The sequence below is a fragment of the Acyrthosiphon pisum genome, chromosome A2 (genome assembly GCF_005508785.2).
Source record: "Acyrthosiphon pisum isolate AL4f chromosome A2, pea_aphid_22Mar2018_4r6ur, whole genome shotgun sequence".
NCBI lineage: Eukaryota > Metazoa > Arthropoda > Insecta > Hemiptera > Aphididae > Acyrthosiphon > Acyrthosiphon pisum.
Window position 1 is genome coordinate 36,963,930 of NC_042495.1, and position 24,942 is coordinate 36,988,871.

Genomic DNA, 24,942 nt, shown 5'->3' on the forward strand with positions numbered 1-24,942 from the left:
TTTACGAGAGTATTTTACTGCACATTTATTCATTTTTGGTGCATAAATGCATATTTTTAAGAACATATTATTTCGTGATGTTATGATATACATAAATCCGAGCTCAACCAAATAAATAACCACTAACGTTCTTGATTCAATATGAAAAAAAACCAAGGAATTAGGTTTGCCGGATATAGAAGGTGTTGAGTATCGTGTACCTTGTTATTGAATAGATCCTGCGGTAATGGATGTGTTAAATTTGAATTCTACAATAAATCAATGTATTTGATGATAAACGATTCCTAGTGAAGACATTTTGGATATATAATACTATTTGAATATTTCTATGCCTAATTATTTTGATTAACTAATTTTATATCTATTTCTGCTATAGTACATCAATATGTTATGAAAAAGTTGCATTTAGGCATGCTAATGATGTGATAAATAAAATATAACGATGTCACCCAGTTATTAAAAATATTACCGACTAAACGACTAAAATAATTTATTGCACAACAATAATTGTAACTCTTATAGATAGGTACTGAATATAGGCACTACCTAGTTCAAATATCCACTGAATTGACATCGCGTTCCATGTTATGCATTTAGTATAAAAACTAAAAACTATAAAACCGTGGAGAATATTGGATAAAAATGATGTCTTTCTTTCATTTAAGAACTTCGTACTCAGTAAATACTGAAACTGATTTTGAGGGGAGAGATTCTGCGATGATGATTATGATGAAAGTGTATAAGTATAAGGATGTTGTAGAATCAAGAATTAAGTAAATATAGCATAATATGGGTAGGTTGTCGTACCAAAAGCAGAATAAGTCCTACTTCTTGCAGCAGCTATTGAATTATAATAGCGCCTGCAAAAAGCGGTTTTCCGAAATTAATCATATAATGTTATATATATATATATAGTTTTATCAATTATCATTATCTCCTTCAAAGTGCGCGTATACCACGCGTAGGTACCTCTTTTATTGAAATAAGAAACACATTGGCAGGTCAATGTGTTTTTCTCGCTAAAGAAATGGATAACCGCGGTTGTATTTTACTACTTTATGTTACTAACTGCACAGATTTCTGGCAATTTTTTCCGTTTGGAAAATCCTATCATTGTATTATATATCTACTTACCTATACCAGCTGACTTAAACATCAACGTAAGTTTATTATATAAGATTATATAATAATCGACGGGCATTCGTCGGTTTATCAAATTTTGGAGATCAGTCGGTGTGTGTATTGACCCATATATAAATAAGGTACCTATACCGTATACCTAATGGTAAACATAACGATGTTCACTGAGTCACTACCTCGTATTGGTTCTGCATTCCAGTGACGAGTCAAAATGTCATCTCGTATTATAGTCGTATTACTATACATAATATTATTTAGACATAGTATTACGCACACGTGGTGGCATTGGACGCGTCAAAGCTTAAATGTGCACTCAAGGCCGCAGAAAATATATAATAATGCAATAGTAGGTACGATAATCGATATAGGTATAAATGCATAATATAGACTAGGTGTAATGTACAAAACTGGTGTAGGCATCGCGAGCATGCGGTCTCGCTGTATAAAATACGAACCACTTCCAGATTCAGTTTATTCGTAGGACCATTCGGGGCATGACGTTAACGCAGCAACGTGGTGTGCACAAGATTCACGGGAAATACATTCGATCGCGTATTATTACAGAGTATAAAAATAATACCTATACTTTATTGTAATTAACGATTTTATTGGCAACGTGACCGTCGCGGATAACTCGTCGATGACTCGCTCGCGTTCGCCCCGCCGTGCCGCGCCGGATCGTTTGTATAGCTGCTACTGGTAAGCCAGGAACAGTGGGCAATAATAATAATGATATGATGTACGGTTTTAATTCGTTTCAAGTTTTGCAGAACTTTACTCTACGATAATAACAATATATGGTTTGCAAAAAGCAGCCAGCGACTGCTGTGTAGGGCTGTGTAGGGCTGTTTAGAGCACGCGTATAGACGACGAATAAATTGCAAGACGATTATACTAGGTAATGTTATTGTAAAAACATTACAATTCGAAGTGCGATGTAGTGAGTAGGTAAAATATGCGAACGTGAATGATTTAATTTTTCTATATCGTATCAAGTTGAAAAAACTGAAGTGTTGGTACGTACTTTGGATACACTCCTGATAGTGTTTTTGATGAACATACTACTGACATTTATCATAGGTGAGGACGTGATACTAATTTTATTATTATGCACTTTAAAAAAAATAATAAAAATGTATGCACTGAACTAATTCACAACTACCTACCTATGTGATTCATCTTTTACAGACAGTATCTTATCTTGGAACCTTGGCATACGTATAGCTAGTAGCTACTGCGTGATTAACCACTCAACATAATATACCTATAACATAATATTTGTATCATAGCATCTTCACGCCTTCAGTCACATATTACAATGCACAATTAATATATTTGAAGAACGTTGATGTTACAAATGATGCGCATTATACTTTATACTTGAATCTGAAAACTGTTGAAGTTCGAAATATTAGTATGTTTGTCGATACTACTTGTAAACATCTATACGAACAATAAGGCTATACGAAATTGTTTTACAACAAAACAACAGACATTGCAACCAGATGAATCAATTCTACAACATAATATAAGGCCAATTGATTATTGTTCTTAAAATGGGTATGGATTGTATGCAATAACTGTTAACTAATGACTTATAATTTGATCATTATTTTCGATACGTTTTCATAATTACCAGCTATATCCTATAATTATTGAGATTGTATGACTTCTGTTTTACAGAAACAATATCAAAAAATCACGTATCTATTGTCACTGGTTCAACAAATATGAATTTAATACTTTGCATATGTTTGATGATCGTATCATCGACAGCGGCACAAACCAGAGTCAAATGTTTCGACAATAATAAGGGCAAAGATAAAACGGGTATAATATTAGACTGTTCCAATATGGCTGGCAAGAGTCATCCCTATAGTATTGAAGACTGGATCCGATACCATGCGTTCTACGATGATGGGATTCTCGCTAACCGTGTGTTGCATATTAACCTGGAAAACAACAATTTAATACAAATATTTGCACTCCCACCAATGGCATCGTTGAAGAAATTGTCATTTAAATACAACAACATATCGTCCATCGCAAATAAAGCGTTGACGAACTTACCAGCTCTCGAAGAACTGGACATAAGTTTCAATTCGTTAAACAGTAAGTACCTACGTTTATTTGTTTTACGTAAATAAAGTTTTGATAGCAGATTTAAAGAAAACCTAAACCTTAATATTTTTAAGTAAAGTGTTTTATCAATTTAAGTCATACACCATACATAAATATTATGTTATCGAATTTTGAACTTTTAAGAGTATTTTATGAAATCTTCATTCAAATTAAATCCTCGATATTGTTCGAAACTCAATATACAATGAGAGCCGAATTTAGTTGAGTGGCACATGAATATGGTCACCAGGTTCCAACCATAGTAGCATTAATTTTGGTATCACTTTGATTTTTTTTCTTATATGAGATAGTTAACGATTTTTTGTAATCCCTCTTTTTCTATCAAAGTCACCGGACCTAAAATCTGTGATCTTTATACACAATTATAATCAATACACAAGTAAATACTATACGTGACAAAATAATAAGATTTTAAATTACCTTTGGAAAGTATATAACTGAATGTCTGTATGTATAAAATACCTATTGACTATTAATAATTAACCATATAATAATGATAATAAATATAAAATGTTGTAATTTGAATAATACCATTGAGTATATAATATTATATATATATAATATAGGTATACTCAATGATAAAACATATAGGTAACAAAATATTTTACAAATACGTGATTATTGATTTCTTTCACAATAATTCAAAAAGTCTACAAAAGTCTGTGTACACGATAAGTAGTTGAAATAATACTACAATTTTTAACTTCAGAATCTTTTCCAGTGGGATAGTGAATTTAGTTGGTACATTTAGGAGGTCATTATTAGAATTCCTGGTAGTATTAAAAAAATTCCAGGAAAAACAAAATCAAAATTAGGGGAAAAATGGTAATTTTTACGCCAAATTGATTTTCGACAAAATTGAATTGTTTTAACTCTTAAAAAAATTACTGTACAAATATGAAATTTTCCCTGAATATTTATATTAGCATTTTCTTTACATTAAATAGGTCAAAGTAATGTATGCGTTAAATTTGAATTCAGTTATAAATCATTATATTATGTACATAATACGATTTAATATGAACATTAAGTGAACTATTATAGAAAGTCTGTTAATTGCTATATTTTTAATGATGTCTTATATATTAGGTATCTAAATTGATATTAGTACCTAAAATATGGTGTAGGTAGTCGTTGGTTGAATTAATTTTTCCAAAAATAAATTACATATAGTATACAATTATTTCATATATTATTAGTATTAGTGAATAGGTTCATGGTATTGATAATAATAAATTAAAATTAATCTAAATATTTTTAAAATTTCATTTTATACCTATAATAAATAATAATATATACATAAAGTAGCGGAAAAAATGCAAGTTTTTGCAAATAATATTTTTTGAATCACCCACAATAACAAGGTGTTCAAAATTCAAATTAAAAATTGTATGTACCTATTTTAAATACATATAATTTAAATATTCTTGTGATTTTGCCGAATTTCATAAAAAAATACTGTGACTATGTATTTTCCATATTTATGAATTGGAGTAAGAATAACTTATGAGAGATTTTGTATTATACAGTCCAGCTTTTTAACTGTCAAAAATATATTTTATAAATCGAAAAAAAGATAAATCAATGATTTAAAATATTTAGGTATAAATGCACAAAAGAGCCAAAATATTTTGTGAAATATAATAGCATGTCAAGAAAAAACTAATATATAGGTACGTATATAAGTATATTATATAGACATACACATACAAATACCCATTTATACAAATATACAATCTAGCTGTATTGTCTAACACAGTAAGAATATAAGCTAAAACTACAAATTATACATGATGAGAAACATTTTTTTTTTTATGAAAAGAGACACTGATGACTCTTTCTAGATAATTTATTGCTTTATTTTTTTTAAATTAAATTTTAAGGCAGATCACGACACCACTTGCGCTTTAAAGATTTAGGAGGATTACCTGGTATTGTGGCGGAGAACACAATATTTTGATTATGGATTTTGAATGAGTACTTAGGTGGTTGTTAAATCTTTTATAATAACATTTAGCTTCATTTTATAAAATGCTACTATACTAGTATAATTAATATTTGTTGAAAAAATCAATTCTTTACAGTTATTTATTTCTGAATTACAACAAATAAAAAAAAAAAATCAATTTTGTTAAAAATTAGTTTTGCGTTAAAAATTCCATCAATTTTTTTCCGATAAATTTGTCTTCAAGTATTTTTACCATATTTTGACCAAAGTACCACATAAATCAAACTGGCTACCAGAAATACCCTCAAACTTTCGAACGAAATTGATTATTAATGTACTTTTACTGATCCAAAAGGTGATCACAGAAAAAAAACTATCATTGTAAAACCAATAATATTCATAAATTCACTCAAAGCCTAAAATTGTGGATTTTATCGCCCCCATTTTTATTCAAACCTCGTCCATTATAATATAATAGTTACGGATTACCTAGGCTATATTATTATATAATATATAATGTGTTTTTAAATTTCTCAAACAATATTTTGTGAACTTTTTTACTGATTAGGTTAATTAGGACAATTTCAGTTATAAAAACAATTATTTGTATCCATGGAAATTGAAATGACTATAGGGTGAAATGGTAGATCTAATTTGATTAACCTTCGAAGCATGTGATTCAATTAACCGCTGCAAATTGAACGAAGGAGCTATACAGACAAACAACCCATAAGACTATATTAAACTTCCACAACGACCGTGTAGATACATGTATTGAACATAATAATATACATATACTTTGCGTAAGATGCCGGCGAACATCCTAAATGGCTAAATTCATCGCCATGCGAACCCTATTGAATTTGGTTCATTTAAATTGACTAATTAGCAATTAAATTACAATTTACAATACCGTATACAGAATATGCAAAACTGTTCGCATTCTTCAAGTTATATGCATACATTTCAACCTCTCATAATATTATGGTATAATAACGTATGCTGCAGCATGCACGTTATAAATTATGCGAAAAATATTAATTCACTACCTATTTCATGTATAAATTGAAAATTAGTTAAAAAATTAAATTAAAAACTAAAATATTAGATGTATCAACAAACTTTATAACTAATTAATTGTATAAGTTTATTAACAATTAAGATAATTAAGTATTTAGCTCTACAATGATGAATAAAATAGTTTAAAAAGCCAATTTAATCATATAGACACGGAGGCAATAATGTTGGTGGAGTGTTTTTTTAAATTATATCTAAAAATGTCATATAGTTTTTGCAAATCTGTCTATTTTTCATAACCCATAGGTAACTCAAACTTCATAACTGCATGTCTTGTAAAAATATGTTTGACACAGTTGTGTCATGATAATTTTGAGTTTTTTTCAATTTATACATGTAAAAATAATAAAAAATATTATTAAACACAATTTTTGAAGAAAAAAAAAATTTAATTCAAATAAAATTACTCAAGATATCTGACTTTTTAAGAAAATAAATAAAAATTTAAAAATCAAAACAAATAATATGTACGTATTAATTCAATATTTTAATTATTTATTTGGTTGGTGGTGTTGGTTTTTCCCGAACTTAATACATTTATTTAGAAGTACAAAATGTTTGTTGAAGGTGCGCCTTAATTTTTGTCTTTTAGTAGCTAATGATTTTGTATTAATGTGCCACGAGGAAAATTAGTTTAAAGAACCACTGTTATAGTGTTATATAGACTATCAATAATTAATAAAATTACATCATTCTTGTGATACTCATGTTATTAAAATTTTTTTTTAATTTAAAAATATGAATGAAAACTTTGATGAAAACCATTTTCCAAGCTTCAATTTTTCTCAACAATAAATTATAAAAGTTATAAATGAGATTTTTTTAAATACATATAATTTCTATCAGTACACAGTGTTCTACACTTCTACGTCTACACATTACATTTTAAATCCATCTATTCTATTTTGAAATGTGTATCAATAAAATAGACGTTTTTCGGTTTTCGTGAAATCAGTTCATATATTGCATCAGTCAAGTTTCATTTTGATGTACCTACGCATATATGTCTGACAGTACGTCGAACGTAGGTACCGAAGGATATTTAACCTGTTTTAAATGATGCTTATAATTTATAGCTTATTTATTAAAACATGATTACGGTAAATATTATTTTGATAGTTGCGTACAATCATATACGAATAAAACGGAACCGCAAACCTAAAATATTAAAAAACGACTAGATGACAATATAAATAAATGTATTTATTATTATTATCATAAAATTAATAGTTACATAAACAAAATCACAATTTAATTAATTATTGAATAACTATTTTAAAACATTTATATTTTTATTTGTTTTGGTAAAATGTTTATGAAGGACGTTAGGACGTAGGTTTATTGTAATATATTATTCAAAATTAATTTATAAAAACAATAGTTTAAATAAAATTAATAATTTAAAATTTGAATAGGGCTTACACAGTTATTTTTATTTACTATGCTATTTTTTAGGTAATTTATTTATTGTATAATATAAAATATATATTGAATTACTAAAAATATTATTTATTTTATAGGTCATGAATTACGTGAATCTGTTTACCGTAGTTATCAACGGCCAAACATACCGGCCACAAATGATGAACCAGCGCTAAGAGTCCTGAAGTTAGGATACAATAATATACATTCTTTACCCCCGAATTTTTTTCAGTATTTAACGAAGCTAGAAATGCTTGAGTTAAATAATAATCCTTTATTGGTGATCGATCAAAACACCGAAATCTCCTTAGGGTATTTAACAAATCTCCAGGTAAATTACTGTTTTTTTGTTCATAACATGATTTAATAAAAAAAATGTTGAATTACAGGTATTGGATTTAGCCAATACAGGTATATCAGACGTCCCAACAGATGCGTTTTCCCAACTGTTCAATGTTCAAACATTATACCTGAACGGTAACCAGTTCCAGAATATACCAAAAGGAATCCGGAACATGCCTCTAGCGTATCTTAATATGAACGCAAATCCCATAAGTAACTTGGATAGTGAGTCATTTGTCGGCCTGGACCAACTCCAAGAACTCATTGTGAGCGGTATGCCTAATTTGACCGATGTCGGATGCGGTACATTTGCACCACTAAAGAAGCTCATAACACTACACATGTCCCACAATCCTAAATTGTCAAACATCCATTATGACGCTTTCGTGGACAATACTAGCCAGCAATGGTCATTGAGACAAGTAATTCAATAAAACGTTAGTGATTGAGTGATAATACAATTTCGTCTTTTGATTTTAGCTATCAATAAGTTACACGAACATCAGCAGTATAGATTCAAAACTCTATCCTTGGTCAATGCTAGACTTATTCGATGCCAAAGGTAATCAATGGACGTGCGACTGTAGCTTGTCGTGGCTTGCAAGTTATATCAATGAAACATTTTCAGAAATGCCGGAAAAACTTCTATATTATCGGTAATTATTGAATAAGTATTGTAGTATGTAAAAATATTAATGAAACGTCTTTCAATAATCTTAATTTATTTTGCATTATTTTCTTGTATATACCTATAGTCTAAATTCTCAATTTTAAATTAATATGCTTGATATTTTTCATTCGACAATCGCCATTTCTATTAGCTATTTCTGTACACTAATTTCTTTGTCACCTCTAAACTCTAAAGTGATTATTTTTATTCAAATACCAATATTTATTTTCAAAGTTCTATAAGGTTCTTTATTTTTTATATCAATTTACGTTTTTAGGTGTAACGAGCCCAAAATCCTATATGCGACACTAGTATCTCAATTGAATGAACACATCGATTGCGACAATTATTTCCATGTTTCTAATAATCACAGTCACGGTCACGTCACACGACTCCGACATTTTATCATTGTCATCGGTTTAGTAATCGGCATTTTCGTGTTTGGCACGTTAATAAACATGGGTTGTAGGGAAATGAAAAAGGTGCTAAAGCCCAGCATATATGTTCCGTCTGGATTTAGCACTGGTGTAAAATACAGACCCGCTGATTTCGAAGAAGATACAGACACATTAGAAGTGCCTGCCAAGACTACAACGATCAATGGACGATCACCTATAGTTATAAACAATACAGACTGAAATCATAAATTTTAAACTTTTTGGCTAAAAACAAATATGAGCTGGAAAATAAGATAGATAATAATGTGAAACGTTTAACAATAGGTATTATTTAGTTATTAGGTATATATTATATTATATATAATAATTTTTTTCGTTGATTGCAATAAAACATGTTATTTTTAATTATTTATTTACTCTAATTTATTTTTCAGTTTTATATTGTGATATATAGCTAGTACCTATAATAAAGTATATTATATTAATAAATACCTACCATATTATGTTTAGTGAAAATAAAATACCCGACGTTTTAACCTACATTGTCTCTCTAGTCTCTACATTTAGTTCAAAACGTTTTCTGAAGCGTTCTCAATTTACACATTCTTGCTCTTAGAGGTCTTTAGGGTCTTGTCACAGGCCCATTGCAACGGCTCAACGACCGAGAACACTTTTCATCCGTTTCTGTAAAACGTCTAGTGGGCTTTTGACATAATGAGTTTGTCTCATCACATACACACGTAACTATAATGAGGGCACAACGTCAAGGGGTGTGTTTTTTCTTTCTTTTAGTTCATTGTTGACGAGAACCGGAAACCCTTGATGCCGGTTATTGTTGTGCTCTATGTGCCAAAACGCTTTTGTATATATAAAATTGTTTTTAACCTTGTTACTGAACCTATGTTCATATTGTTCTAAAAAAAAAAAATACAAAAAAATGACAAAGGAAGTGAGAAGATTTTTATCAAAATAATTTTCATAATATAAATTAATTTTAAAATACCAGTTTAAACTAGGCATATAATTAGTTAACCTATAAATTATTATCTTTTATTTATAGTACGTACGTTCAATACTGTATAATATTAATTAATCATTTAAATATTATAACGACCTGCAGGCTGCAGCAAACCATTGGTCAATAGGTAGGTACATCAAGACATTAAGTTTAAGTGTAAAATATTTAATTTAAATCCAATAACAGTAATATAAAATACCAGTAAAAAAAATGTATGAATACACACCTATAACATCAATATGCCAAATTATTCAAAAAATGTCATAAAATAATTTTATTATAAAAAAATGTATTTTACTTTTAAAAAATGTTTAGCAATACACTTTTTGTATATTACTTAAAAAAATAAAAAATGTATCTTGCCTGTTAATACTTAATTTAGATCGGTACCCAATACCCATACGTTGTCCGTACATAATTTAGATAATCGTCTTGATAGGTCACATATACTAAACGAATACGCTTAATTGAAAAATATAAGTTTGTATCACCACAAGACACTTCATAAGTAGAAAAAATAATTGAAGGATTTAAAAAAATGGTGTTTGAATATATTTGAAAATTCCAAAAATCAGAATTTGAATATATTATTAAAGGAAAAAATGGGTGTGAGGCGTGAGCACGCTTGGTGAATCACCCTGAAAAGAAAATTGTATTGTTTGTAGCTAAATTATATACCAACCATTTATATTGTTGGTCAATGGCCATTAACAAGGGTAAATAGGCCTATAGAAACACGGAAACAGTTTCCTATTGGCCATTTGGCCCATGTACCAGAAAGCACTAAGATTTATTTTTTAATTTATTTTTTGATATTTCAAACATTTAGTTATATAATGAATAGGTACCTACTAAAATTATTTTTTAACCTAGTATCAATGTATGCAAACATGAAACATGAAATCTAATGTTTGTAGGGAATGACTATAATTATTTATTGGAATAGATAATAATATTATATGTTATTTAAAACATATGTGTACCTTTATTGTACCTATAAGAAATTTATCGCACCATACTAATTGTGGTTTATGAGCGAAGCGTTCGGCTTTGTGTAGTGTGTCATTTATGCAATTTTTATGTGTGGTCTTTTAAACAATTTCCCTATAACAAAAGTACCTATCCGCCCGACCGCCCTTAACATATAGTCTGTCATAAATGTATTTGATAAATAGTATTCATATGTAAAAATAAAATAAAAATAACCATGATAGTATTATTTATATTTCTAATAATTATTTATTTTAAATTTGAATACATCTGCCTCTCCTCTCTAGTACCCGGTTTGCCTCCCTTTGAAGATTTGATCGTACTATACAAGCCCAGATATATATAGGTATATACAAGCGTCAGTATTTATGTCGCTAAAGTTTTAAGTAACTCGAGAGCATCGAGACTATTAAACATAATTACATTAATATATAGTATTTAAATGTGAGTTTGTCAACAGTTATCTATAAAAAAATGTCAATTTAATAGCATACATTTTTAGAAAAAAATATAATTAAATAGCACACCGTATAAAGATAAAAGATTATATAATTATGAATTATAATATGTACCAGCCATTAGGAGTGTAATTGATGGTATGATGAGTATGAAAGGATGTGTATTTGCATTTATTTAGATGTTAGGATGCTCTTTATAGTTAATTATATTTTACAAATATCAAACACGCAAATAATTATACTTATTGGTTTTAGAGATTTGTAATGATAAAAGTGATGTGTTGAATTTCAGTATTACGTATTCTTAGTTATAGATGTTATATTATTTATTTAACATTTTAAGTACTTTTATAATGACTTTCATGTAAATTTCATTTTGATTAATAATTTTTAATTTAAAAATGGATCAATAATATTTTTGTACTATGTTGTATTAATGTATTATGAAAAATCGAAGTATTAAAAATCAGTAATGTTTTATAATGATTTTTCAATTTGAATGTATAGGTTATAGGTAGTAGGTAGTTACTTATTTTTCGAGCGGCTTTGATTATAGTTGGTAAATTGTTTAGCATTCCACGCACATTTCTGAAACACGTAATTAATTATTATTACGCTTGTATACCTATATATTGATATTATATATATGTGGTACCGGTACGATTTAAATTGCACCGTTAACAATAATAAATATGTATGTGCCAATCAATATAATATATTTCTAATAGTGTTGGGTACAGAACATACATATAGATACAATATATTATTATTAGGCCAGGATTTCAATGCTAAGTACATTATTGTTTGGGTGCTCTATAGTACTAAGCAATTCCAAGTACATAATTCGATTCATGTAACAGACACCTACTTCAAAGGTGAAACTTTAATTTAGTATTTTTTTTTTAAAATTATCATTTTCAGACAATTAGTGCATTTTTCGCCGCGTACTGTGATCAGGTTTTCGGTTATAGTGATCAGAAATAATCATGTCAGAAATAAAATGTATAATAAAATTACCTATTTTTATGTACACAAAGGAGGAAAAACGATTTCGAACGGCCGTCCTAATCTTATCTAATGTGACCCACGTGATGAGTGTACTTCATATCATAATATCGTATATTTTTAATACGTACCTACAATAATTAATACACTAAGATGAGCTATTGAAGAGCATGACATAGGCACAAATTACTTTGATACGTTGAACAACTTAGAGCACATTATGATGGTTTCCATACCAAAAAAACAGGGCCAAATTACCGACTTTTTTAAAAGAACCTAAGTTTTAAATTTCGTATGTATGTATGTATGTATGTATGTATGTATGTATGTATGTATGTATATTTTACTTATTAATTTTTAAATTTAAATTTAATTAATACTACTGTATTTTGATATTTTGCACAGTCTTTTTAATGGTTTGTACAAAATAAAATATGTACCTATTTAAAAAAATTTTCGTTATTTTTTCGATATTTTTTGAGTCACCGCTTATAGTGATTTCCGGTTATAATTGATCAAAATACTCTCGGACGAATGTGATCATTATAAGCGGCGACCACTGTATATCGCGATCGTTTTTATATTTTTTTTTTATACTGTTCAGTGGCGTAGCCAGGGGGGGGGGTGGATGGGTGTTTAAAGCCCTCCCATTGAATTTTCCCTCCTAATAAATGTATTGTTTATAGGGTTCGGGACTGCTTGCAAGTTATAAATTTGTCTTATGAAATGGCGAAATTAAATACAAAGTTTGAATTTGCAAACTTGTGTATTTTTTAACTTAAATGTACATACAATTTTCGGGAAAAATTATATTTGGATAACATTGAAAAATATCTTAAAAAATATTATGTTTGGTTAGATACAATAGGCGATAACTTTGAGATTTGGGGAGGCCAATAAAATTGAATAAGCTTAAAAAATTAAGTAAATGTTTGGGAGGGGCGGAGGGCTGTTAAATTTGTAGGTGGAGATTGGCTACAGTTGGCCCTATATTCGCATATGTAAGATTTCACAAGTCTCTTTGTGACAAAACTGTGCAGTTTAAACTATAATTGTAGATTGTACGAAGAAATGAACATCAGTAGATATAGGTACCTACGTGTTCGTTTATCACGGTGTTCGCATATCACGTTATTCGTTATTACTTATTTATTAACCTAGTATTGTATGCCAGTATTATTTATTTTATTTATTTATTTATCAGGTTTATATACCTACTTATTTTTTAGTTTTTTACTACCTAAATTGCAATATGTTTTATGATTTTTCAAAAATAATATAAAAATATTGCTACATAGTACATATATTTAAGCATATTTTGAGAATTTTGACTGCATATTTCGATAATTTTTAGTGCAACAAGTCAAGTCCTGAACTCTAAATTTATTTATATACGAAAGCTGTAAAAATTTGGTTTTAATCTATACCTAAAACACCCCCCATTTCATAATCCTGGCTACGCCACTAATACTGTTTATTTATTTTCCGTGCTTATATAGATTCGTTATTTTATTTTTGTATTATTGTTGGTTTAGTTAAAATAAATAAGTGTTGTTAGAAATTCCAAAAGCTAATTAGCCGTTTTCTTCTTGAATGCCTATCAAAAACAATTTAAGGTCATTGTTTAAATTCATTATTATACGTTTAAAAGGCTTTCTTAAATCGTTTTTGGTTATTTCTTAAAGCATTCTTGGATAGTTTCTAAGACATTTAAATCCGGTCCTTAATTAATAATTACTATATAATATCTATATCTACGGTACCCTATATAATATAATATGCCACACATACCGTCGTATACCTCTTGGTCCGCTATAGCGACAGGCGGATTCCGTGAACCGTTCTAAATTACCATAACTGTTAATATTCATAACGGCGAGTCTGTTACATAATATAATACGAATAATACGCATGTAGGTGCGCGGCGGCGGTCGTGTTGTTATTATTATTATGATTATTATACGGCGCCGTCTAAAGTTCCGGGTACACGTATTATATTATATTATTATTATATTGTACACGGCGGACCGAACACCTCCTTCGTCGTCGGGCAAAGGCGGACGCTGTAGCCGGGTCGAGAATAAGCGTCGTCATCGTGTTCAATCGCAATAACCTCCATACTATTATATAGCCCCTTTAGTATTCCGGGACTTTGCTGCGGGTCGCCCCATAGACAATGGGCTAAATGAAGAACGCAGACGTGCCGCAAAACGCCCGGACCGCCCCCTCTGCAGCCCGCCACAACCACCGCCGACGCCGCCGAAGCTTTACCGCGTGTTTTATACATTTTTGTACACGCGTATAATATATTATTATTATGTATACATAAAATATTATATATATTATAAAAGCCCGGAAAGAAAACTGGGCGAAATGATTCGATTTGCTCCGGTTCACTCTTTCCCCGCACTGTGCGATGTATTTTATGTTTTATGCGCATATATAATATTATATAATATACTTTATGCAAAACGTGCCTTTTATTATAAAAAAAAATAATAATAATAATAATGTAAATACCATGCCTGTATAGCTGTATAGCTGCTCCGCACGCGGATGAGGCTATAACCGCTGCGGACGAAATAACCCGATTAAACGCCACCCCGTAAACGTATATTGTATATATAGGTATACTATATATATTATCAATGTATGTGTGTGTGTATGTATACGTTATATACCATGTAAGTAGTAAATACATATGTATTGGCAACTGACAGTATACATATTATACATATATGTATATATTATATAGCTCTCCTCCGTGTACATGAAACGAATCAAAACACGGGCGCCCTTTTATTATTAAAATAGAATTATAACGATGGAAAAAAATATCGTATCCCGCCAAGTCAATATGTTTTTCGGGCCCTTTTGAAATCGGCTACAACAGCACCGCCGTCGTTGTCGTCGACGCCGTTGTAGTCGGCAGCTCAAAAAACGATCCCCTCTTCGCCATGGCCCGTATTTGTTTTATTAACTCCTAAAACATCACTCAACCCTTCGTCTGAACGGAAGCTAATAATGTTACTCAATATTGTATTATACACTCACACAGAGCACCTTAATATTTATCACAGCATCGATCCTCTGCTGCTATTATATTATATTTTTAATTTTTTTAAATACTTTTTATTCTATAGCAACAATGAGTATAATATTATTAGGTAGGTATTTGTTATGTACCTACCCATGTGTTTTACTGGTATATTAATAATTATACATTATTGTTTTATTGTTATTTTTTTTTTTATCAATCTTAGTAGGTAAGTACTTATTAGATTAATAATTATTGTTAAACGAACAATTTTGTTTAACATTTTATATTATTTACGCATTTATATCATAGTAACGAATAATTTCGCCATATTTCGATTGATTAAAATTTACGTGTCTAACAAAAAGCCTTTCAAATTTCATATAGAGACGTCAGCCAAAAGACATGTTTGTGTCCACGATTTAAATAAAGCATACGATTATTGATATAATATTCACTTACAAGTGGCATTTGATTTGAAATTTTTAATTCATTCCAGTAAAGTGATTAGTGAGCCGTTATAATATACAAAATTAATTATAACTATACTCAAAAAAGAACAAGACGGTATTATAAACTATGAAACATTATCCTCTTTATTAAAATAAAAAAAAATGTAGTTATAATTAATCCATTAATCTCAAATGTATACACAATTATTAATTATTCAGTTTATATTACGTAACTATTAGATTTAGATACATTTATACTCACTAAAAGTTTCTTCTGTGGTCCTATGTCACCAATAAGATGACATCTTCTTCAGAGGTGAACAGGGCCAAAATTATCGTAAAAACAAAATACCTAATCAAGGACTATAATTGTAACACTACCCTGGCCTTAATACATTATTATTTTTATTTTTGTTATTAATACAGTAGATAGATATTATTAAAGTAGATATACCTAATGGCTAATGAGTAATACGTAGGTATACGAATATGATGAGTCATAATATTTAATACAGACTTACAAGACTTTCTTATTTAATACATATTTTTACTTCTGCTATTAAATTATGAACTATATTGTGCCATATTTATTACCTATGATGGTTGTAATACTTTCCCTCCAGTGCATACAAGTAGGTAACAATTAGTGCAACACGTGTTTTACATAAGGACATATAAACACTAAGCACACCTTCTTTTATAATATCCAGTTTGATATAATTTAAGGTACCTAACACTAAACATATTGGCCGGATGAGATTGAATTTAAATCGCTTTTATTTGAAATTTGAATGCATAAAGAAGACTATTCGTTTACTATAATGACATAATATTACACTTACCGTATTTTTGAAAATTAAAATTGTCCTCTTTTCTCCACGCAAGCGCAGCAAAACAAAATGTGTTTGATTTTCAATCCCCTTATAAAAGTTTGAATTTTAATTAATTTTCTTTTCTAAACAACTGACTTTTTCGTCATGTTTCTTCCTATCTAAAAAAATAAAAATTTATAGATTGATAATGAGATAGTTTCAAAAAATCATATGATATTTTTTTAAATCGTAGATAGACTTAAAAATAATGCTATAAATAGGTAAGTGTATACATCGAAACCTTAACTCCCGTTCTGATTAAATCAATTTTTTGAAAAAACGTCAGAAGTCAATTAAATTTAAAAAAAAAAATATATCACACTGTACCTATATATAAATTAAAAACGTTAACCACCAACACGTATACACCATACTACAATAGGACATAGGTTGACTGTTGAGTTACACTAACGTTACATTGTGAGTATTTAGTTGTTTTGCAGCACTTATACACTTATCTAGGTATTCGTAAATTTAACTATTATTACACTGATGATAATTTGCCAGGGCTGGCGTAATATATTAGATACTTAAATGTGTAAATATTAATAAAACATAATGTACGACGTAATACCCCGGAAAAACCCAGGTTCTTTTGGGCGTTGCAGGCAATAAAGAAGTAATTGGCGTCGTGCACGTTGACGGCTAATTAAGCGGCATTAAAAACTCTGACATTCTCGTATTACTTGGTTTTTGAATGCCCGTCGTCGACGACGGCAGCGGCTCGAGAGGGACACGCGCCGTTTACACGGCCTTTCTCTGGGGACTCGCAAACGGATTTAATGGCCCACTATTATTTGCCAGACAACATGAATCTGACTCGAATATGTCTACACGAGTACCTAACTACGGTCTATCGTATACTTATTAATCCTCACTCCCCCCTCCCCCCGAACAAAATAAAAATAATAATTATAATAAACACATTGAATACTATTATGAGTAAAACTGCAGGAACTCCCTAGGTTAGGTTCTAGACTTCCTAAATGTTTCAGGGAATAATTACCGAAAAATAATATTTCAGTCTGTTGATGTACAGTATATAATACAATATATAAATATCATAATTATACAGAACTAATATTTATAACATAATAGAAGATATGTATAATATTTAAGTATTGTGTATACCATCATATTATTATACGCATGAAGTATAATATGAACATTGTATACCCCCTTTCATGTGTTACAATATTTAAACTTACATCAATTATGACAAACTATATTATATTAAGATAATATGAGAAGATTTTGGTCATTCTGATTTCAGATCCAAAATTTATTTTCGGTTATAAATAATAATTTCTATAACTGGAAACTACAACAAACAGTTAGGTATTATTATTTCAATAATTTCGACGTAATAAACCAAAAATTATTCTGTTGATAAAAACATAATATACATGGACATAGTTATTAATTATTATAAAAACGATACTATTACAATAATTGAGTTTTAAAAAAATATTACATTTATACAGATTGCATGCATATTTTGTTTTAGTAATAGATTGAATTATTTTATAATCTACATTCTACAGTATTATAATAGGGAGATATATTATATTATTATTCTACTAAATATACCTGGATATAAACCTAATTTTAATATTTAATATTTTATAATATGAACCAATTTTATCAACAATATTGATATATTGTCGACAAACAGCAAATGATTGACTAAAAATATTATTATAACATTATCATTATAAAATGCTATCAGAGAAATTATTAATCAAACATAATTATATTTACCTTTATAACTTTTAGAAATTGACCATAAATATATATTTCCATGCCCATGAAGTTCAATAAAATGAAATAGTAATAAATTGTAATTTAGTAATTTTTATGACTACCAAGAGTTTTAATGAAAAACTAAAATCATTAATAAAAACCAGGAATGCCCTCAAGACCACCACGTTGTCCGAATGAAAAAATATTTTTAAAATGCTACTATATGAATATGTTATTATGTCAATAGAAAAGGCATGGTATAGGCTACACATATATAAAATAATTCTTAGTAAATATGGTAGATATTAATGCCATTATTATTTATTTTAATATAATAAATTAGGAATATTGGAAAACTCGAAGAACACGCTTCTGCAGTATAATAGATTTCGAGTATTTCACCATTGACTATTTTAAAAAAATTGTGAAAGTAAATCTTTTGAGAAAACCTTTGATTAAATGTTCAAGCTTCTTACCCAAGAAAAAAGTTATCAACATAAATCCATATTTCGATATTAATATAATATAATATCTTGAAAATACTAATATCTTTTATACTACAGTACCTATACCTATATTTTGTGAAAATTTAAATTCTCTTCGATAATTTTTTTCCTCTATTACAATTTAAAAATAAGATCGACTATCACAAAAACTAGTGTTGTGTAAGCATTTCCATTTTACTCACTGTTTTTTGTTAGTTTTCCAGACATTCTTGGAAATTTACAGCCACGCAGGTATAATAGGAAATGCATTAATGCGCAATGGTACCTACTACATGATAAATTTTTTTTTTTATAATTTAAATTGTTCAGTAATTTTAGTTCTATAATAGTTGATGATTCCACAACTGTACAGTGAAGCAAAGAATATAAGAACAATGCAATTTTGTACTAATGATGAAATTACGTTTAACCAAAAATAAAAGTTAATATTGTTCAAAACGGTTTTAAACGAAAAAACTATTTTTTCAAAATAAAAATACAACCTTTTACCTTGCTGCACATACACAGTAGTTTTTTAAAATTAAATTAACTCTAATAATCTCTAGAAAAATTTTAAATATTTTTAAACCATGAAAATTAAACTATCAAAATTAATTTATGTATTAGTAGGTTTTAGGTAGGTAGTAGGTAAGTACACTAAGCGGATAAATATTATGTAAATATACCTTAATTAATATATTCTAATTTCTAATAAATCAATTAAATATATTTCATTTTTTCATTTTAAAGTGATTTAAACTATATAATAATAAATAAAAATTTGTATTTTAACATATTAGTATAATATACATCAATACATGTAAACACTTGAGTGTTAGTTTTAAATTATTTTCCAGCAGTAGGTTGGTATGCTTCATTTAACAATAATAATTGTGATTTGATTTGAAATGGTCAAAATAAAAAGTATATTAAACATTGCATTGAGTGGAGGATACTCATTTTAACTTACTTTAGAAGTTGATTTCTGCATTTATATCGAAATTCAATAAATAAATCGATTAGAGTACACTATTCTATCCGGTCAAAAAAATGATTGTGGTCGAATCGCAAAGTAATTCAATTTTACCACGAACGCGCTGTAAAAGGGATGCACATATAATGAAGTTCCCGGCTTGTGTAAACGACATTATTACATGGGACTTTAAGCAAAATATCGAAATTCACGCGGATAAACTGAGTTTAGTTCAGCCTTTAAATTGCCAATCACTGTCCCATTATATTGAGAGGCGAACGGAAATCCCCCGAGACGACAATCGGCTTTAGAGCAGTGGTCTCCGCTAAACTTGGGGAGTGTATAATATAGTGTATACTGCAGTATACACAAATTGTTGTTGTTAAGGGCGGTGGTGGGAGACAATTTATTCTAACAAAACTTTTAACCAACGATATTCATCGCGGTGTATAAGAAAATTAAACATGTGTACAACAAATCTATTTTAACAATTTTAAATAATCTCAAATTATATTGTAAATTACATAATATATAATTTCATTAAATTAAAAGCTCTCAGAAAAAAAGGGAATAAATTATACTACCAAAAATTAGTAACCATACGGAATGAATCATCTATATAGAAATAAAACTATTCAAATTAAAAATGAAGGGTATAAACATTAAATCGTATCTAAGTAAATATATATTATAAACCAAAGTGGTATATAATCCTTCTAGAACTTAGGATACAATTTATGCGTCTTTTTTTCAAGCTAATTCTACCCATTCTTAATTTGTCAGTAATTATATCCAACTGGTTCTCCACAATATAAGTACCTATCTATTTTATTTGATATACTTGTTCATTTTATACACTAGATTGTACTAAATATTTTAAACAAAAAAAATACTTAACAATAAGTAATTAATATTTTATTATGTTAAATTATAACCAAATAGATATTTATATATCTATTTATTTATTTAAATAATAGTATAATATGATTTGTACATTTTTTTAACGTTATCTATTGTGTTTACATTGTATTAACTATTAATTTTAATTAAATATTTATTAGAGATAATTTTATTAATTCAGAAAGTACCTATAGTTTGTAAAAACATATAATTTAAAACAAAAACAATTATCTTTATAATTATTCAGTATATTGTTTTAATTTAAATTTAACTATCAAAAATTATTCAATATTATAGCATTATTTGTATTAAAAATAATTGACTGTTCGCATTTTATAGAATAATATTTTTTAAAGACATTTATTATATTATGTTATTATATACCTGTTATAGACATGGCATTTATTAATAATTAATTTCGTGCAATGACGAGCTGAATTTGACAAAAAATAAATCCAATTTAAAAGTCATTCGCCGCGAAATGTCAACTATACCAGTAGCGATTACATTCATCTATTGTAAGTATGACCTTTGGGGAGCTGCCGCCGTTAATTTTAAATGGCAACCTCAAAATTGACAATTAGCGGCAGCCGTATTGCGTATTATAGTGTTACTAAGCAACACAATTTAAACTTATACAAAAACGAACACCAATAACTAATTGGCTATTCTTTCAGCAAAGACATTTTTTTATTTAAATTTTATAATGAAGTAGGATTCTTATATTAAATAATTATAAATACTAATCAAGATTATTATTAATTTCACAAATGTTTTACAAGCTTAATTGTTTAATTTATTATTTGTATATAAAAATTCAGAGTGGAGCTCATTGCTTTTACAATGGTCAATCATGTGATTTTTTTTTGCCTGAAGAATTTTTTTTTTTATATTTAAAAAAAATATGCTTTGATATTCAACTTCGAGTGAAGTTTCTGGTAGAAAATTTAATCTAAATTATACTTGAGGTGTGGGAGGTTAAGAATAATTAAATAATATTATTGTTAAAATTTTTAGTCAAGATTTTTCAAGAAATTTTTAAACATAATATTATAACGTAATAGTACATGAGTACATCAGTTTCTATTTAGACTTTTAAGTGTTATAACTATATAATATATTATAATCCTAAACCACAAATATTCATACACTATTATTATTATTAAGTATAAACTGATGGTTATACCATAAACTAGAGAGGGTACAATATAATAGGTATATAATATATAGATCATTCTTTAATAATTTATTTATGCTGGCAGTTATCAATAAATTCAGTTGTTAATAGTTTTAATAGCTTACATTAAATTATCTAGATGTGGCATATGTGCTATTATAATGTTATAACTTATATGTTGTATATTGTAAAATATGGTGTAAAGACTTGAATCTAAGAAAAATTAAGATATTTTTGAAAATAATAACCTTTCAAAATATTAAAAATTTAATATTCATAAGAAATAACTTAAAATACAAATATTTAGTTTATCTTTTTAACAGTTTTACTACAAGATTTAAATGAAAAAATATTTTTAATAAAATAGCTAATAATATGCACTAATAATCATACACTAGTATAATAAGCTTACAAGTTACAACATGAACATTATATGCATAATATATTACTTTTAAAAATTATAGTCTCTTGTAATTTGTATTAATAAAATAGTCGTTTGTCGCGAAATGAGATCAAATATTGCATCAGGTAAATTTCATTTTATTCGAGACATGTCTTATGGCACGTAGGTATACAGTATACGATTTGATGGCCACCCGAATAAAGAAATATTATCTAACCTGTTGTAACGTTGCGTCGTTGCTTGTTTATTGAAACATTATTAAAACTATATAGTACAATAAAAGAGCTATTATGACAAACTTACAATAATTATTTCAGGTCATATTTACAAAAGATTTAGAATATATAGACCCAATTTCATTATTAGGTACATTTTAAATAAACACCAAAATAATTATACACATCTGTGGTACATCTATAATCTATTTAACGTAAGACACTCATTATTTCTGAAAAACACAGACGTTATTAAAAATATTTAATTTACCTTTTATTTGGCAAAACCATATTTTTTACTATTTTTTTCTAAGTTTTTACTAATTTGAAGATCAACATACAATTTTTAATTTAATATTTCGATGTTAAATATTTTTAAGAGTATTTCGATATACACAAATCAAATTTTAGACTAGCAGTCTATTAGTGAGTTTAACTAAACTTTAGATATGAGTTTTCGGAGTAGGTACCCATTAGCACTCCACTATTTTAAACTTTAAATACTTATAGGTACATTTATAACTTATAAGCTACACGCCCGAAATTTGATTTTTATATAATGAAGAATTCCAAAAATATTAAAACATTTTAACGACTTAAAATATTATGTACCTATACTAAAAATATGTTCACAAACATTAATAATTATTGAAATAATGAGTGCCTCGCGTTAAGTCTTAAATGGTCACCTGGTAAAGACGTATAGTCCTTTTATACATTTCTATTATTAAAATGATTGAATAATCGTTCTACAATTACAGTCAAAAGCATTTAATTGAATATAATAAATTACATTAACATTTATTTGATACAAATTTATTAAGAAATTACGATCAATTAATGTGTACAATTGTATCAATGTTATAATGTATAGTAATGGTTAACGTAATAATCAGTATTGTTAGATTTAATAATGATGTATTAAACAAGTAAGGTACTAAGGTGTTTCAATGTTTGGTGTAGACAATCTCAACAAAGATTATAGATCAGAACGAGCATCACGGTTTCCATTAAAACCCGCCTGTAGCGACGGTTCATTAAATTTCTGCGTTACATAGATAGAGCACGGATGGTCTGTACAAAGCACTTGATGAAAATTATGTTTACAAAGGCGTGTTTTTATTAAAATTTAATTAGAAGAGGAAAGGATAATGCGTGTAGTGGTTTTCCTTTTTACTCGTCACACATTGCATGTGTTCCCAGCAATTGGAACAGCTAAATATAAAGATAATGTTACGATAGTGTTAGGTATATTATTAGTTATTTTTTAAATGAACACGTTCTGTTTCGTGTGAAAAAATATTTTATAAAGGTACATATACGCGTTTCATTAAATTTTAAATAACAATTGTAATTAAAATAATTTATGAAAAATGAACAACACTTGAAGTAATAAAGTTTATAATTGGATATTGTGGAACTATTTTTCTGATAGGGGTATAATAGTTATAATATGATAGGTGGTAGGTTGTTATTGTAGGTATACCTATAATATATAATGGTAAACACTAAACACAAAATTACTTAAATTTTAATAACACCTCACTCATATAATAAATGATAATATGCAAATAGTTATGTAGGTAGTTGTATTTAGGTATAACTAAGACCGACCTACAAAATTATAATATGCGAATTTCTATTACTATAAAGTAGAAACTATAATCTCAATATTATCTAACCAATCCATAGAATTATTAATATAATTAGAATTCATAAATCAACGTATTATGAAAATATATTAATCTATTATATTATATTAATACTAATTAATATTATGAAAATATTTTACAGGCTAAAATAAATTGTAGTAGAAACGGTAGTTGATCAAATCTTGACATTTTTATTGTTTTATAGTAATTATTAATTAGTATTTACTATTTAGTATTATATATTTTATACAATTTTGGGTGTGTGATATTTGATGGATCCCCCCCACCATTACCTTTTTTTAGACTTTGAGCGGAACAATAGTTGCATTGATATTATAATGAAATCTGTTCTTTTTGTCCGTCATATTTTTTAGTTTTTGAGGCAGTAAAAATGCTTCGATTTTCAACTTCAGCATATTTTCT

General features: G+C 28.0%; 1 protein-coding gene across 1 annotated transcript; it reads left to right on the forward strand.

Moving 5' to 3' along the window:
• Positions 1–1,607: 1,607 nt before the first annotated feature.
• On the forward strand, positions 1,608–9,423 carry LOC100161535 (carboxypeptidase N subunit 2). The gene is made up of 8 exons (XM_016801320.2): positions 1,608–1,839; positions 1,911–2,220; positions 2,329–2,700; positions 2,824–3,252; positions 7,828–8,060; positions 8,119–8,493; positions 8,552–8,727; positions 9,019–9,423. Exons 3-8 carry the CDS (start codon positions 2,697–2,699, stop codon positions 9,377–9,379), a joined length of 1,578 nt encoding a protein of 525 aa, XP_016656809.1. The 5' UTR covers positions 1,608–1,839; positions 1,911–2,220; positions 2,329–2,696; the 3' UTR covers positions 9,380–9,423.
• The last annotated feature ends 15,519 nt before the right edge of the window (positions 9,424–24,942 follow it).

Excerpts from the sequence above, each read along its gene's own strand:
- LOC100161535 (XM_016801320.2), top strand. Across the intron at positions 3,253-7,827 it reads AAGTTTCAATTCGTTAAACA|GTCATGAATTACGTGAATCT; the intron begins GTAAGTACCTAC and ends TTTATTTTATAG. Across the intron at positions 8,494-8,551 it reads AGCAATGGTCATTGAGACAA|CTATCAATAAGTTACACGAA; the intron begins GTAATTCAATAA and ends TTTTGATTTTAG.